Source organism: Mytilus galloprovincialis, chromosome 2 (genome assembly GCF_965363235.1).
Source record: "Mytilus galloprovincialis chromosome 2, xbMytGall1.hap1.1, whole genome shotgun sequence".
NCBI lineage: Eukaryota > Metazoa > Mollusca > Bivalvia > Mytilida > Mytilidae > Mytilus > Mytilus galloprovincialis.
Window position 1 is genome coordinate 91,125,788 of NC_134839.1, and position 18,839 is coordinate 91,144,626.

Genomic DNA, 18,839 nt, shown 5'->3' on the forward strand with positions numbered 1-18,839 from the left:
GGTAAAAGAGAAACTCTCTTTGACTGACATTTCAACATAGTTTCAGATTGGTCAAATGCTTGAACAACGCCTCGAGCATCCTCTGAAATATGCTGAAATAAAGATATACCTGTACCATGGAATGAATCTTTTGACGATATACTGCTTGGATTGTGATCAATGTTGTCTACAGCAGATGAAGTGAATACATTTTGCAATAGATTAGTAGGGCAAACAATACCTTCTTGAACATAACGACGACAAGCATCATTGGCCATTGAAGTAGACATTTCTAACACTCGATCGTAGGAGACAGACAGTCCAAGTTTGAAGAAAGTATCTACTAGATCACGTTTTCTAGTCTTACAGTGGATCCTGACTCACAAATAAGCCCAAACTGGAGGTTCATGATCTTTCATGTGACGGTTGGATTGTTTCTTTGTACAACTATACATCAAAAGCTGTGCTATTGTTAATGTCGACTGAGAATAGGAACGGTCCTTAATGTTGGGCCCAAACTGAATCATACTGATTAAAGAAAGCAAGGACTGGGGTACAGAAGCTTCCTGGCATTCCTTTTGGGAAGGTTCCTTTGAATTCTGAATTTGATGCAAAAATATCTTTACGAACTGCTTTTGATATGTTGACAAACTCATTATCAAAGTCTTCTAAGCAGACTCTCTTCAATGCAGGACCAATGTCATCTTAAAAAAACAAAAAGAATGTTTTCACAGCCTTGTTTGTAAGCATCTAAGTCTGGGAAGTTAGATACAATTCTGTCTTTAAGTCGTGAACTATTAACTCTAGATGAAACATCTGCACCTAGACATGTTATTCTTTCTGTATAAAGTTTACATAGATCTGACAATTTGTAAACACTTATGATCTCATCGCATGACCTTGTTTCATTTATATAAGAGACTAGTTCTGAAAATGCAATGCCATGGATTTGCCTTTCTTTCTTAGATTCGACATTATCATTTTTCATTTCAATTCGAGATGCACGATTATATAGGGAAACTAAACATTTAGAGTGGTACTTTGCCTCCTGTGCAATTAGATCACCAGCACTTAACTTTGCAAGCAACAATGTGTCATTTAATTTTACTGCACACTCTCTCACACGTGTATCTTGTCCAAATGTTGAGGACTCGTGAAGGGCTTCTTGGCCATTTTCATTACAGAAAAAGCACACAGACGGGTTACTGGTGGACTGAACGGAAAAGCTATGTCTAGTTTTTTTTTGATGTGGTGGCTTCATCTATACTCTCACGTGATGTTCGTTTTTCTGCTCTATTTAACTTTGTCCTGTTCAGTTTTAAGTTGCAAGATTTGTGCCAACATGCCTTGTGGTCAATGAAAGACTGTGCTATTCCAGATCCCTCATCTAAGTTTTCAATGCACACATTAATGCCTTCAGGCATCAATCGCAATGCATGAACCTTCTTAATATTGTCAGCTAAAGATTGATAACCAGCCCCAACATTGAGACGTTTAGAATCAAATGGGCATATGAGTTTTTCATCTATAATTTCTTGGCATAAGATGCAATTTGCCCAATCAATATTATTTGATTTAGTTGGTTTGTCATATTCAACACTTGATACCCTGAATGTCTTTTCAGTAGCCATGTTGTAAGAACTATGATCGTAAATTTGTTTATATATTCCTTGTGGATAACTTCTGTATGCCAGACGCGTGTTTCGTCTTCAAATGACGTATCAGTGACGCTTGAATCGCAAAAGTCAAAAAGACAAACAAATTGTATGTAATTCAAGATGATGACATGAAATCTTGAAATTTTTGCAAAACACAACTATGTGTTGATTGTTAATGGCTTTCTAGATATACACGATATAATGTTTGAAAATAAGACTTTGGGCGGCCATTTTGAATTTGTCAGCCATTATCGAATTGTTTGTAATTGTTCCATATTAAGAAAAGATAAATTAGCATCATATTTAGCAATATACAAAGTTTTGTGCTTTTATTTTCAAATGTTCAATTGAACCAATTTTTTTTTACTCTACCTAATGACTGTTGGCCGCCATTTTGAATTTGTCGGCCATTTTTAGATTATTTTTGGTTGTTCCATATTCGTTAAAGATTAATAAGCATCATTACTAGCAATATGCAAAGTGGTGTGCTATTATTTTCAATTGATAAATTATATCTTATTTTTGGCCATTTTGAAATTGGCGGCCATTATAGAATTATTTTTTTTTTATTTTTCCATATTCAGAAAAGATATATTACCATCATAACCAGTAATATGCGAAGTTTTGTGCTATAATTTTCTAATGATAAATAATACTATATTTTTGGACTCAGCTTCATGACTGTTGGCAGCCATTTTGAAATTGACGGCCATTGTGGATTTTTTTTTTATGGCTCCATATCCAAAAATGTTTATAAGCATCATAACTAACACTGTGCAAAGTTTCATGCTTTTACCATTAAGTGATCAATTGTCTCAAAATATTGGACTTAGCTGCTGGACTATTAGTAGCAACTTCACCTGCATATGGAATATACATTTCCAAACTTATTCGGTATTCAAGAGCTTGTAGCTCCTACTCAGACTTTGTAAAACGTCACCAGTGTCTGAGCAGAAAGTTGATGAACCAGGGGTATGTCAAAGAACGTCTCATCCTTTTTCTAAAAACGTTCATTGGAAGGTATCAAGAACTTGTTGATAAATATTCCGTATCAATTTCACAAATAATACACGATGGTCTTGAAGTATAGATTGTGCGTACTGACGTTGTTTATCATCTTAATAAAGTGTTATATTATTCTTTTATTTGTCTTTATTAATATTACTTTTACTGTTAAGTCTGTTGAGATATCCATTTGACGTAATTCTGTGCTTATGTATCCCATCATACTTTAAACGGCAAAATTATTTTATGATGTGACTCTGTACCAATGTATCTTGTCATACTTTTAATGACAAAATTATTTTATGAATATTACTTTTACTGTTAAGTCTGTTTTTTATATATGTTTTGATAAACATTTGAGGTCATACTTTGAACCACAATATTATTTTATTTACTATTATTACTTTAATTTCTGTTAAGTCTGTTTTTTATTATATCTATTTTACGTGATTGTATTTATGTATCCAGTCATACTTTGAACGACAAAATTATTTTATCTCTACCTGTGCGAATTTCAAACACGCAATTTTACACCAGTACTTAAAACCTTCCATCCTTTATGGGTGTATTTTACATAGATAAATAAAATTGTATAATATAAGCAAAATGAGGATGTTAATTTTGATGCATGCCTTTTTGTGCTTCTTCGTTACATTTGTTGTTTTTATAGTGATTAAGATGATAACACAATGTTGACTGCTGTACCCCTATTTTTGACATGTTTACCTGTTGTGTCTGTTTGTTTTGTTCGCGCATCGGTGACAATATAATGGAATTTGATGCGACTGTCATACAAGCGAGAGGTTTAGCTAGCTATAAAACCAGGTTCAATCCACTATTTTCTACATCAGAAAATGCCTGTACCAAGTCAGGAATATGACAGTTGTTATCCATTCGTTTGATGTGTTTTAACTTTTGATTTTGCCATTTGATTGGGGACTTTCCTTTTTAAATTTTCAGTATTTTTGTGATTTTACTTTTTAGTACGACAGACGCGCGTTTCGTCTACATAAGACTCATCAGTGACGCTCATATCAAAATATTTATAAAGCCAAACAAGTACAAAGTTGAAGAATAAATTGACAACGCCATGGCTAAAAATGAAAAAGACAAACAGACAAACAATAGTACACATGACACAACATAGAAAACTAAAGAATAAGCAACACGAACCCCACCAAACACAAGGGGTGATCTCAGGTGCTTCGGAACAGTAAGCCGATCCTGCTCCACATGTAGCACCCGTCGTGTTGCTTATGTGACAACAAATCCATTAAAAAGTCTTATTCAGGAGGTCCCATTCATGAAAGGGAAGGGGATGGTAGTTACGACTTAAGGAACATATCCGATATCATTTGTGAAACGGTTATTCCATAACGGTCAACCAACTCGTGATGGCGTCCGTAAAACTAACGAAGGGATGATTTCAACTTCACCATTTGGAACTCTTAGTATATTAGCTTATTTGTGAGCAACAACCCTCTATCAAGAAAATCATGATAGGAAATGTAAGCATGGGAATATCGTATCAATTTGAAGATATATACCCCGTATGCAGGTGATGCTGGAATGTTGCTTCTTAGAAATGGAAAGTTCACAATTGGAAAGCTGAATCACTTTTTTGTCGTAAAGTTTTGTTTTCAACCCACTGGCATTGTCAATTTCTAGATGTAAGTCAAGATATGAGGCCGACTTAACTGTATCTGTAGTATCTTTTATCTCTAGTTCGATGGGATATGTGCGTTCAACATAGTCACCAAATTTTGATTTTTTTAGTGAAAGGACATCATCTATATATATATATAGCTGAAAGTAGAGTTAAAAGATATTGCTAACTTCTTATCTTTCTTCCTAGGAAGTTCCTGTATGAAGTCAGCCTCATAATAATAAAGAAACAAGTCGGCAAGAAGAGGGGCACAATTTGTTCCAATTGGAATGCAAGCTCTTGAATAATGAGTAAATTGAGTATTGTATATCCCATATGCAGTTGAAGTTTGTATATTGCTACTACGGTAGGGGAAATTGATAATTTCAAAATTAAAAACGCATTGTGGATTAATTCTTTTAGGTTTTTTTAATTGCACATGGAGAATGGTGGTATATATACAGGCTTTAAAAATCAAAAGTTTCGATAGAACTAATTTCAGAAAAAGACCCAGTTTTAAAATTATCCAGAAGTTCTAAAGCGTTTTTAAGAATCCACATATGGTTAATACCACTACGCCAGTAAACAGTTTTACTGTATTTTTGAAGACCCTTTTTCACTGTAGACAGAATTATACTCAATCTAAAGGACAGTTCTTTAGTGGAACATGCAGATGAGCTGGCAATGTACCGTTGTTTGTATGGAATTTTGTGAAACTTGTGTACTAGTTTCCAATACAACCAAGATAAGTCCCCCATTTGTTGTTCAATGTAATGTTCATTAAAGCCATGAAGGACGTATGATTCGCCGAAATCTCACCCTTGTTAAATGATATGTCATTGTATGCGGGATTACCTGAGTGTTCATTTTTCCTAATTCTTTTACAAGACACTCGTAGTAAGACGATTTACATACAAAGACAATATCGAAAAGAATGCAAGACAATTGTTCATACCGCAGATCAACCTGAAGTCATTTTTGTTGTTTGAGTATCGCTTACTACATGAAGATTGTTTTTTTTAAGGAAAGGCAAAGATTGGACTTATTGTGAAATATTGACAAAAACTATTTCGTATAAAGCTTTAGAATTGGGTATACAGCAAAAATAAAACACCATTCATATATAATGAAGATGATGATGGAAGTTTTTAGCGACCTTGACTGGCTATACAACCCTTGCACAGTCAGTATACTATAATGTATTCTTATCGATGAAGCCTCTGTAGACTTCTGATTAAAGAAAACGAATATACTATTGTTGGCTTTCTCGGTGATTGTTATATTACAGGACTGTGATTCTTTTCAATTTTTGTATTCTACTTTATAGATAAACATCTATAAATAGTCTTGGCAACTGTTGATGCTTGTATTTTCAGTTGTTGTAGTCTATCCTTAAATTAACATATATGATGGTTTTCGGAACTGTTGATGCTAGTGTTGTAGCTGTTGTATTCTACTCTATAAATTAAAAGAGGGACGAAAGATACCAGAGGGACAGTCAAACTCACAAATCGAAAATAAACTGACAACGCCATAGCTAAAAATGAAAAAAGACAAACCGAAACTGAACAATAGTACACATGCCACAACATAGAAAACTAGAGAATAAGATACACGAACCCCACAAAAAACTAGGGGTGATCTCAGATGCTCCGGAAGGGTAAGTGGATCCTGCTCCACATGTGGCACCCATCGTGTTGCTTATGTGATAACAAATAGTCTAATTCGGTAGGTCACATTCATGAAAGGGAAGGGAATTGTAGTTACGACGTAAGGAACATATCCGATATCATTTGTGAAACAGTTATTCCGTAACGGTCAACCAACTCGTGATGGCGTCCGTGTACGAAGGGATGATTTCAACATGGTCTTGAGAACTGTTGATGATGGGTCCTGATGCCATACAGTATGTATTTATTTTTTCCCTTGGTAATACATCTAGCTAATATATGGCTTGGTATCTTGTGTCAGTGTTAACATTATACTAGACTGGCCCATCAGACAATGGTTGAGTAGCTGAAGGAAATCATTGTCAAGTGGGTCCTTCAGGAACTCCTAAATTCAGTTTGGATCATATGACACAATCAGTAAGTCACATTCGAGGAAAATATGACGGTATTGCGGTTACATAAGTTGGGACATATCCCTCTTCATCTGTAAAACAGATATTCCAAAGCGGTCAAGCAACTCGTGATGGCATTCGTAGAAATTTGGAATGGATGATTACAATTATCAACTTTATATGTTTTTAGCATTTCCACGAACTTTTGTATGACATTAAATATCTATTGATACATTAGTCTCCTTAACGTTCGCGCTGTACACACGTCATGAGCAGGCCTTTTACAAAAACTACAGAGTTATGAGGAAGAACAGCTGAATTCAGCACTACAGACATTTCACAGTCACCATCACAAACTGTTTGACTGATGCAATTAGTCTGTAGCTTAGCTCACTTGCGACATGTTTTTGCAGTTATATTACTTAATATTCCTGATTAAGGCATTTGGACATAGTAAGGATTTGCATGACAGATTATGCAAGCATGATAGGAGACACCATGACAACGCACCCAGTCTTGCTCCTTTTTAGTTCATTGAATTTCCTTGGTATTTGTGTGTTACCTTTATTTGTTTCACTTCTGAATCTATATTTGAACATAGATAAACTACTTTGCATAAATTTATAGAAAATTTAAGTGAAATAAAGAATATGGCATACATCTACTTTGTCTCAAAATACAACATCTATTTTCTCTAATTTTTGTGCTATTTTCACATTTCCTGACCGGTGTGAGAAAAAAATTTCTCCTCACTAGTGACAAATCTGTTCTCTGCAAATGATTAGTCGAAATTTGATTATGATGTCTAAATGTTTTGTTTTCTTCTGAATTTTCCTACTGTGACGCCATTAAAAAAGGCGGAAATGCCTGATGAAGTCGCATATAAAGAAAACAAGTTTCTGAAAATCTTTGAAAAAGAAGGATAATCAAAGAGCTTATAGCTCTGAGGTGGAAGAAGATGAATAAAAGGTAACTTGAATTACCATAAAAGCGGCTCCACTAACCCAGCCTGCTTTTTTCTATCATCGTTATGATGTATTTTTTTTTCTTCAATCAAGAATGTGTCATAAGTACATGGATTTCCCATCCGTACAATCATTTTCTATGTTCAGTGGACTGTGAAAATTAGGTAAAATCTTTAATTTGGTAGTAAAGTTAGAAATATCATATCATAAGGATCACATGTGTACTGAGTTTCAAGCTGATTGGATTTCAACTTCATCAAAAACTACCTCGACCATAAACTTTAACCTGAAGCAGAACGTATGGACAGACCAGAAAACATGATGCCCATAAATGGGGCATAAAAATAGTAAGACTTGTTACATACCCGCCAACTTTTAAAAGTTTTCATGGTTTTTTTTTAGTGAGAGGCAACAAATGTAAAGGTTATAATTTTTAGCGAAGTATTTTGCACGATCTGGATTGTCTAGAAAAAGTGTCATATTTGTATAATGAACTAACATGCCTTTTTCTTTAGTCCGTTTGCATGATTCTAGTTATTAAATGTGTAAAAAAGATGACCATGTAGCTAGCAGATCAGGGATTATTTTCTTGTGTAAGAATATTAGATGCTTGTTGAAATTTCCAATTTTGAATTATGCACAAAGATGGACCTTTAACAGGTTGGGAACAACACTCCAAATAACAGGATAACCATCATTGGAAGATCATTACAACCCACTGTAAAAAATGAGCACCTTTATATTCATATTATTTGATGAAACTTTTCCCCAAGAACTATGCATCTATCAAGTATTGAATGGTCAAAACATGTCAAAAAAATTGTTCCAAATATAATGAATTTTCCCACTTTTTAGTTAAAAATCTTAAAAATTTTCTTCCTTTTTTTTTAACAGTAAAATGACCCCTTGTGTTAGGGACACTCCCTCATTTAAGGGACACCACTCATTATCTGTGTCCCAACTGTTTCTTGGTCTTTGTGAAAAAAGAATAGTACATTGTCCTTTAAATGATTTAATAGAATACAAAAATAAAATATGTTACAACAAGTATCATGTCAATAAGTTAGTGAAAAAAAAAACTATTTATTATCTTTATGGTAGTATTGCATCATCGAATTTGGTCAATCAGCCATGTTTTTATCCTTAAGCTGTGTAAGAACCTGCTTGCAGATGAAAATTCACATGCCATGTTCACGATTAACAACACAAGTTCAAAATCTAGCATGTTAGAATAATCTTCAGAGAAAACGTTTTTGATTGGCTTATTAATTGATCATAAGAAACACAGAATTGATTGGCTGAACACGATTGTCTTACCAAGGAACAGAAGATTTTCACTAAATCGTGTTTTATAACGATACCCTTAATATTAATATTTTTTAATAAATGCAAGAACGTATTATAAAACGTCCTTGATAAGAGTAAAGAGAATGAACACAGGGCGAACGTACTATACGCGCGAAAGAACTCAGAACGAACAGACCAAGGGCGAACATGTCAACAGGGCGAGTTGTCCCGATACCAAATTCACGCATGCGTACTATAAATATCTAAAGTAAAACATCCGGTTACAGGTAAACAAATAACGTCCATGTAGATGAGATGAAATCTAAAAATTTACATAAATAAAAGGGTACATATTTACGATAGTGATTGTTTTTCAATCCTAATTTACAAATTAAATGGTTCAGATGCTTAATCATGTGTAAAAATCGGTGCCAGGAATCAGAAGATGTTATCAAATTGTAATACACAGAAACGAATGCGGCATACGGAGGTTCAATTATTTTAAAGTCGGCACCATAGGCCTTCAGAAGACTTGAAGTCTTTTTCCACCAAAAATCATTAGAGAAACAGATTCCGACACTATAACTCATGTATTACGATATTTCTTCACTCTCGACAGTTAAATTTTAGTTATTTAAAGAGCTCGGCAAGCCTCGCACTTTAAATAATAAAATTTTACTGTCTCGAGTGGAGAAATATCGTAATACATTTTTGCAGTGTAGGAATCTATATTTTATAAACAGTGGCGGATGCAGGAATTTTCGAAAGGGGTGCTAGCCCAGGGCAAAGGGGGGGTGCAGGGGGGGGTGCAAACATATGTCCCGATTCAAATGCATTGATCGGCCAAAATAAAGGGGGGGTGCGGACCCCCGGAACCCCCCCCTCTGGATCCGCCACTGTTATAAATGGTTTAGACACAGGAGCATTCCTTTCCTGATTACAGTCGAGTACAGATTGCATTTATATATCGAGATAATGTTTGGTTGTTGTTTTTTATACTGCAACTTTTATATTTTTTTTTATGGTTTTGTTAATTTAAAGTGGACAAGGTCAAGTTTTCAAGGACCTGTATTCTTTATTGATGTCTTAGATAAAACTTTTGAGAAAACACAGTTAGCAACATCACAAACAAGGTGATATATAGTCATTGGCTGTATATCACAAATAAATATACGGTCAATGCAATTTGACATAACAAAAAGAACATTTGTAGTAAATAGTGTGTTTGTATGAAGCATGACACGACAACTTTTTCATACTATGAGAACAAAAAAAGATATTTATATTATATACCTTGCATACGTTACTTTTTATAGGACAGTCAGGGGTACTACTTGTAGAAGTTATTTTTATTTACTTGAAGAAGTAAAAAAATATACACATATAAGTAAATAAATAATGTTTGAATAATCTCCCCTTAATTTTCTCAAAAATTTACTTGTATAAGTAAATTTTTCTTACAATCCAACAAAAGTCCCAAAGTTTTGAGATGTAAATTCATGTCTTTAATGATTTTTTCCAGGTTTGTTCAATTTCTTTTAGTAGAGTTCAATGTTTCATCTCACTAATTCAACAAAGAAACTGATTGCCCAAAGATCTTAAGTATTTGCGTAAGGCCTTCAAAAATTGCCCCTTGTAAATGAGCAGTGTTCTGAAGATAACAGACAAATGGGATTTTCATTGTCCATGAAATTACACTTCAGGCGCGGATCCAGAGGGGGGTTTCCGGGGGTTGGAACCCCCTTTTTTTGGACGATCAATGCATTTGAATGGGGACATGTAATTTGTCCTGGGTTAGGAACCCCCCTTTTTAAAATGGCTGGATCCGCCCCTGCACTTAAACTGATTAGTAAAGACTTCTGCAAAGGGCAGATAATTTAAAATTCTATTAGAGCAAAGAAATCATAAGAATTCAATAAAAGAAGATAGGATGACTTTTTGACTTCTACAAGTAAAAAAATCTGAATGTCTAAGGGACATAACTCATCAAACATTTTTTTTTACCTATACAAGTAAATAAAATTCACTTGTATAAGTATCCTACAAATTTACTCAGATAAGTATATTAATTTTACTTCTTCAAGTAAGACTGTTCGTCCGTTCGTCTGTCCCGCTTCAGGTTAAAGTTTTTGGTAAAGGTAGTTTTTGATGAAGTTGAAGTCCAATCAACTTGAAACTTAGTACACATGTTCCATATGATATGATCTTTATAATTTTAATGCCAAATTGGAGTTTTTATTCCAATTTCATGGTCCACCGAACATAGAAAATGATAGTGCGAGTGGGGCATCCGTGTACTGGGAACACATTCTTGTTATTCTAGTGTCATCTGCTCATCAAACAGCTCAGTTATATAACAACATTTCCATTTTATTTTTGTGTTCCTTTCTTTAAAGTGCATTCGAGATATTGGTTCAGATGATTGGAGAAATGAAACAGGAATATTCTAGGAAACATTTTGACACGACCAAAGAGCAGACAACAGGCGAATGGATTAAGGCAGTGAGGTCGTTAATACAAATCAGAATCAAGAAACTGAATGGGTCCATCAATGCCCATGCTACGTCAATCTTTTAAGACCCAAATGTTGCTAAACACTTATCAGACCTCCATAATAAATATGTTGTTGTCCCCGCAGACAAAGCCCCAAATAACATCGTTTTTGTCTGTAAAAGTCACTACATTAATTGCTTGATAAACGAATTAGGTATAGACAATTCACTTGGAAACTCAACATATACCCTCACGACACTTACCAAAGAGGAAATCCTGGATAATCATAGGTCTGTTCTTTGTTCCTTTGGTATTTCAACCAAAGATGAAGAACTGGATCTTCCATCACTGTATTGGATACCTAAACTTACAAACAACGGTATATTGCTGGGTCTTCCAAGTGCTCCACGAAACCTCTTTCTAAATTATTAACATCTATTTTATCAGCAATCAAAGACGGGCTTCAAAGTTATTGTAAAACTGCCTATTCTAGAGGTGGCGTGAATCAGATGTGGATACTTAAAAATTCCAAAGATCTTTTAGAGTACATACAATCTAACTCTCTTTCATCTTGTAACAGTATTAAAACATTTGACTTTTCTACTCTTTACACAAGTATTCCACATTCCAAACTAAAAGACAAATTGAAAGAGTTGGTATTACTTTGCTTCATAAAAAAGAATGGCCAACGTAGATACAAGTATCTTGTCTTAGGGAGGGATAAATCATACTTTGTAAAGAATCACTCTGATTCAAACAAAAAATTCTCTGAAACCGATATTATCAAGATGCTTGATTTCTTGATTGACAACATATTTGTAACGTCGGAGGACGTGTTTTTCAACAGACTGTCGGCATCCCAATGGGAACAAACTGTGCCCCTCTACTTGCCGACTTGTTTCTTTATTATTATGAGGCTGACTTCATGCAGGAACTTCTTAGGAAGAAAGATAAGAAGTTAGCAATATCCTTTAACTCTACTTTCCGCTATATAGATGACGTTCTTTCACTAAACAATTCAAAATTTGGTGACTATGTGGAACGCATCTATCCCATCGAATTGGAGATAAAGGATACTACAGATACCGTTAAGTCGGCTTCATATCTTGACTTACATCTAGAAATTGACAATGAGGGGCGGTTGAAAACAAAACTTTACTACAAAAGAGATGATTCAGCTTTCCAATTGTGAACTTTCCATTTCTAAGTAGCAACATTCTAGCAGCACCTGCATACAGGGTATATATCTCCCAATTGATACGATATTCCCGTGCTTGCATTTCCTATCATGATTTTCTTGATAGAGGGTTACTGCTCACAAGGAAGCTATTAAACCAAGAGTTCCAAATGGTGAAGTTGAAATCATCCCTTCGTAAATTTTACGGACGCCATCACGAGTTGGTTGACCGTTATGGAATAACCATTTCACAAATGATATCAGATATGTTCCTTACGTCGAACCTACAATCCCCTTCCCTTTCATGAATGTGACCTACCGAATTAGACTATTTACCGGATTTGTAATCACATAAGCAACACGACGGGTGCCCCATGTGGAGCAGGATCTGCTTACCCTTCCGGAGCACCTGAGATCACCCCTAGTTTTTGGTTGGGTTCGTGTTGTCTATTCTTTAGTTTTCTATGTTGTGTCATGTGTACTATTGTTTTTCTGTTTGTCTTTTTCATTTTTAGCCATGGCGTTGTCAGTTTGTTTTAGATTTATGAGTTTGACTGTCCCTTTGGTATCTTTCGTCCCTCTTTCACAAATTGTCACATACTTAACTCCAAAATATACACAAGAAACTAAAATTTTAAATCACACAAGACAAACAAAGGCCAGAGTCTCCTGACTTTGGACAAGGTCAAAAATGCGGCCGGGTTAAATATCTTTTTTTTAGATCTCAACCCACAACATACAACAATATGCACAGTAAAACTCAGATCAAAGGGAGTCCGATGTCAGAATAGGTAACAAAAGAAACTAAACAAAATAACAATGATACATAAATTAACAAAGGACTACTAGCAGTTGCTGACCTTCCCGCTCCAGACCAATTTTCTTATTCTCAATTATTAGGTAAGATTTGTTTATGATTAATTAAATAGTAGTTGTTACCTAAAGCAGTTTAACTGTCTGAATGTCTAGTCAGCTTGCTTGCTACTTTGCAAAGTTAAGCATAGTAATAAAGACTGACACCAATCTATATCATCTTGCATCAACACATATTCTGTTGTTAGGGACAAGCATTTGTATAAAAGACAAAGAATTTTTAAAACTTTAATGAAAAACAAAATGTCTTTTTCAATAACAAATTGGATAAAAATAACAATTCTCTTATCCCAGGCATAGAAAACCTTAGCTGTATTCGGACCAACTTTTTGGAATTTTGGGCCCTCAATGCTCTTTGTTTCACTTGTTTTGATCTGAACGTCATTGATGAGTCTTGTGTAGATGAAACTCACGTTTTTAATTATAATCCTGGTACCTTTGATAACTATTTACAACTGGGTCGATGCCACTGCTGGTTGGTGTGTCGTCCCCGAGGGTATCACCAGTCCAATAATCAGCACCTCGGTGTTGACATGAATATCAACTATGTGGTCATTTCTATAAATTTCCTGTTTACAAAACTTTGAATTTGTTATGAAAAACTAAGGATTTTCTCATCCCAGGCATAGATAACCTTAGCCGTATTTGGCACAACTTTTTGGAATTTTGGGTCCTCAATGCTCTTCAACTATGTACTTGTTTGGCTTTATAACTATTTTGATCTGAGCGTCACTGATGAGTCTTATGTAGACGAAACGTGTGTCAGGTGTATTAAATTATAATCCTGGTACCTTTGATAACTATTCAATAGGAAATATTTTTTCAATACTCATCTAAAACTCTTTTTCAAGGTATAAAAAAAACTTATTTAAAAGTAACTTTGAAGTTTAGATCTTGGACTATTATACTAACTGTTAATTATCAGTATAATAGTACCAGCTTAAATAAGCTGAATATATAAACTGGAAAATTTCTAGTGTAAATTGCCAGCAACAATTTGTTTCCCCTTTTATCCTATAAACTTTATTATTATAGTTTTAAAAGAGAAAACAATATATTTAGCACTGGTTACAAAATGTATGCCTCTTTTAACACTCTGTGATATGGCATACACCTATAACATATAATGATTTTGTATTTCACACTTTGTCCCCCAAACTTTGTAAGATTTTATTTGACATAAAAATGTTAACAACTCAATAAGGTACACTTAATTTGTAAACCCTCACTCTGTAGGTTAATTTCATGCAATCTTTTGATTGTTTTAAGATTTTGATACAGATTGATTAGATCTGATGGTACTGGTGAACAAAATTTAGATTTTTATTTTTGTCACTTTCAAAAGTAGCTTGAAAATACTATAAGCATCAGAATTCCACAGGAGACCAGGTTCTTTGGAAGTTCCTGTACATACCTCCATCACATTGGCATGATGGTATATATATATGCTAATATTATAGCATGATGGCATCATCTGATAAAATACATAAACAGCCTGTAATTTATTTGTTGTCTTGGGTTGATGTCAGTCACATTTGTGTTTTGTAAACAAATAAGGCCATTAGTTTTCTGGTTTGAAAAACACATATTTCCTATAAGGGCTTTTATAGCTCACTATGTAATAAGGGTTTTTCTCATCGATGACAGCAATACAGGAAAATTAATTGTGTGTGGATTTGCAAAAGACTTTATACAATGTATAGTCACAAAAAAACTATTGTTCAAGAAAACTTACTTTTTTCAGGATTAAGTTTGGGTTTTGTATCAGACATTCATTAACCTCAATTAGCTGTCCTTTTATTCCTGAATAAACAGTAAATTCCTCCCCATCAACACATGCAATCTTGCATATTGGTGATCCAGCATTTAATTCTTGTGCTCCCTAAAACAGAGTCAGGAATAATTTGCTAAATGTTGTCTTAGTTGAACAAAAGTCCTTTTTTTTCATTTCTGATTTCTTACAATCATTCCATACAACAAATATAGTAGACCTATTGCATAAAGTATGAGAAAAACAGACCAAAACACAAAAACTTAACTATAACCACTGAACCATGAAAATGAGGTCAAGGTCAGATGATCCAGTTGGACATGTACACCTTCCAGTCCTTCCATACACCAAATATACTAGCCCTATTGCTTATAGTATCTGAGATATGGACTTGACCACCAAAACTTAACCTTGTTCACTGATCCATGAAATGAGGTCGAGGTCAAAAGAAAACTGTCTGACGGGCATGAGGACCTTGCAAGGTAGGCACGTCCCAAATATAGTTATCCTATTACTTATAATAAGAGAGAATTCAACATTACAAAAATTCTGAACTTTTTTTTCAAGTGGTCACTGAACCATGAAAATGAGGTCAACGACGTTGGACATGTGACTGATGAAAACTTCGTAACATGAGGCATCTATATACAAAGTATGAAGCATCCAGGTCTTTCACCTTCTAAAATATAAACATTTTAAGAAGTTAGCTAATGCCACTGTAGCCGCCGCCAGATCACTATCCCTATGTCGAGCTTTCTGCAACAAAAGTTGCAGGCTCGACAAAAACTAATATTTGAACTTTATGTTGAAGGTCATATTATGGGGTCATCTTCAATGGTATGCGACACATCTATTAAACGTCTATAACTAAAGATTGAAAGTTTTTCCTGGGACTAGGGAAATGTATCAAAAATCAGATGAGACAACTCTCCACAAAAGACTAAATGACACAGAAATTAACAACTATAGGTCACTGTACAGCCTTACATATATACTAACCCGTTTCCCTTTTCCAGAAACTTTGTTGTTAAGTCTATCAATACCTCCAACCTTAAAACTGATCTGTTTTATAGTTTTCTGATCTCTTACAACTGGATGAGTAGACGCCAGCGTAATAATGCAAATTCTGAAAGACAGATGCAGGGAAATGTTGAAAAATAAGTTATGATTGATATAAATTTATGCTTTTCAATAAAAAAAACCCAAACAATATTGAATTCAAGAACCAAAATGCTGGTCAAGAAAAGACTGGAATGCACTTGATAATCAAGTGTACCTAGATGTAATAAAGCAACTTCAGAACCTGTTACTGATAAATACCTAATTATAAAGTCAGCTGAACATAATATTCTGATGGTAATACAATGTATATGATATTGATCCGATCTGATCATCAGTTAACCAAGTTCATCAGTAGGAGGACATGTTATCAGATTGAATAATCAAAATGACACCTTGTTACTAATTCTCATGTAGGAATGTTAAAAAAATAAAATTGTGGAGCGTCCTTTTTGTAAAACTGTTAATTGCAGTTTGTGATAAATTTGTTCTTTTACGTCAGATCCAGAATGTCCAGTGTTCTGATCAAAGACAAGACTTTTCTATAAAAACAAGGGAAGAAAACATTTAGAAAATATCACTTTTTACAAAGGTCAGAGACATTTGTGTCTACAAAAGTAATAGACATATATTAGCATACAGAGATTTATGTTGGTAAAAGTTACAGTACCTGTTTGAATGTGTGAGTATACAGAGATCTTCGTCTTCATTAGCCTGACAATCTATAAAACAGTTAAAATAATTATAAGATTTATGCATACAACATAATAAGAATTATTATTACCATATATGTTTTCATTTTATACTGACATGTTTTATACTGACAAGCCTTCTTTTCTAATTAATGAGAAAGGTAAACACAAATGTACATGTATGCTAAATATACTTACTTTCAATCAGTTTAATTGTAGTCTGGAGCTGGAATGCCAATAACTGCTAGTAGTCCTTTGTTAATTTATGTATTATTGTCATCTTGCTTAGTTTCCTTTGTTACCTATTCTGATATTGAACCCAGACTCCTTTTAAACTGAGTTTTACTGTACGTATTGCTGTGTGTTTGCTATTTCTACATTGGCTAGAGGTATGAGGGAGGGTTGAGATCTCACAAAACATTTTTCATAAGTGTTTCTTGCTTCTTATATGGATTAGACCGTCGATTTTCCTGTTTGAATGGTTTTACACTAGTCATTTTTGGGGCCCTTTAACAGCTTGCTGTTCCATGTGAGCCAAGGCTCCATGTTGAAGACCATACTTTGACCTATAATGATTTACTTCACAAATTATTATGATTAGGATGGAAAGTTGTCTCATTTGCAGTCATACCACATCTTCATATATACATGTATATTAACCACTTCAAATTTTGGCTCCTGTCCCAAGTAAGTAGCCACTGGCCTTTCTTAGTCTTGAATGATTTTTAATTTTTGATCATTTGTATGTTTTGGAGTTTAGTTTGGCCTCCATTATCACTAAACTAGTACACATTTTTGTTTCAGGTGCAGGATTTTCTTGCTGTGTTGAAGACCCATTGGTGGCCTTTCATTATTTTTTGTTCTTTGGTTGGGATGTTGTCTCATTGACACTTTCCCCATTTCCAGTCTCACTTTTATTAGTTTAAACATATTTATTTATAGTGGATTGGGAAACAAATTTTGCAACTTATATTAATCCCTTTCCACTTTGCGGGTGCGAGTGCTGCCTTGTAGCGGCATTAGCCTACTATTTTTCGAAATCTACAAGGATGTCTTTAACGTGCAAGAGATATAGCTCTCTCTTAACACGGGCCAGCCATTTATCGTCCCCTTCCTAGACTATCATGGCTTCCTCAAGACCATACTCGCAAATGGTGTCAAGGGAGAGCCGAAAATTGAGTTCCTGAAATTTTCATCCCAAATGGGAATCGAACCTGGAGCCTCTGTGTTATTATCGGACCACAGATGAATTATCACGTTGTGATTGGTTAAATGCCGTCATGTGGTGACCCCCTATGAGACCGTATGGGGTTAGTAAGTTTCATATGGGGTTCATGACGCGTTTATGGCGATGTCATCTATTAATGTTGTTGTGTTTCATTGTTTATTTTTCAACAAAACGCCGCACAAAAAGACCAGCGTCCGATAAATTCGTTATACGGTTAACTACTGACCCCCTACGGATCCATAGAGGGTGAATAAAATTCATAGGGGACTCGGCCTCTGGCCTCACCCCCTATGGATTTTACTAACCCTCTATGGATCCGTAGGGGGTCAGTAGCGAACCATATAACTTATAATAGTAGTCTGATGCACTAACCACTACACCACGATTATTACTGAAGGTGTGATAAGACGATTGAAGCTGCTAATTCTCTTCGTAATATTTATGTATGTTTCAGCAATAAAGGTTATCAACAGGTTGTAGGTATTCTATGTGCTTGTCATAATATAAAGGGATAGGATGCCTTATCACGGAAAGAAAAACAAGACTTAACGCCTGTGTTCATCATTCCATAGGTCATGATGATAAATTTCACTGTAACAATCCTTTGATTTTCTTGATAATGGATTCCTGCTTACAAGAAAGCAACTGAACAACGGTTTCTTAAAATAAAGAATTTATTATGGTGATACAGCTTTAAGATAAATACTCGAAATGTCGATTACCTAGAATATACTTTGGTTTATAGTATCTTTCGACTACACTCAAGTGAGTTTTGCCAGTTACAGTTTTAGATTCAGATTGAGCATTGGTCACATGCTCTGTGTCAGTTTCCATAACCTTAGAGATTTTAAGAAGGCTTAATTAACATGCAAGGCAGTAGAGATGCTGACAATATCTGAAATGTGGTTTACTTTCACTTTAACCGGAAGTTGGAAGTACAGTAGA

General features: G+C 34.6%; 2 protein-coding genes across 2 annotated transcripts in view; one reads left to right on the forward strand and one right to left on the reverse strand.

Annotated features, from left to right (window-relative positions):
- Positions 1–18,831, reverse strand: part of LOC143064852 (protein Abitram-like) — a 30,809-nt gene extending 11,978 nt beyond the window's left edge. The window contains exons 1-4 of the mRNA XM_076237993.1: positions 18,617–18,831; positions 16,645–16,696; positions 15,915–16,041; positions 14,880–15,026 (exon numbers count right to left, since the gene is read on the reverse strand). Coding sequence (XP_076094108.1) covers positions 14,880–15,026; positions 15,915–16,041; positions 16,645–16,696; positions 18,617–18,728 — 438 coding nt within the window. The 5' untranslated portion in view covers positions 18,729–18,831. The remainder of the gene's footprint in view (positions 1–14,879; positions 15,027–15,914; positions 16,042–16,644; positions 16,697–18,616) is intronic.
- The window catches only part of LOC143064853 (uncharacterized), a 70,521-nt gene that overhangs the window by 19,296 nt on the left and 32,386 nt on the right, over positions 1–18,839 (forward strand). The window lies entirely within an intron of this gene.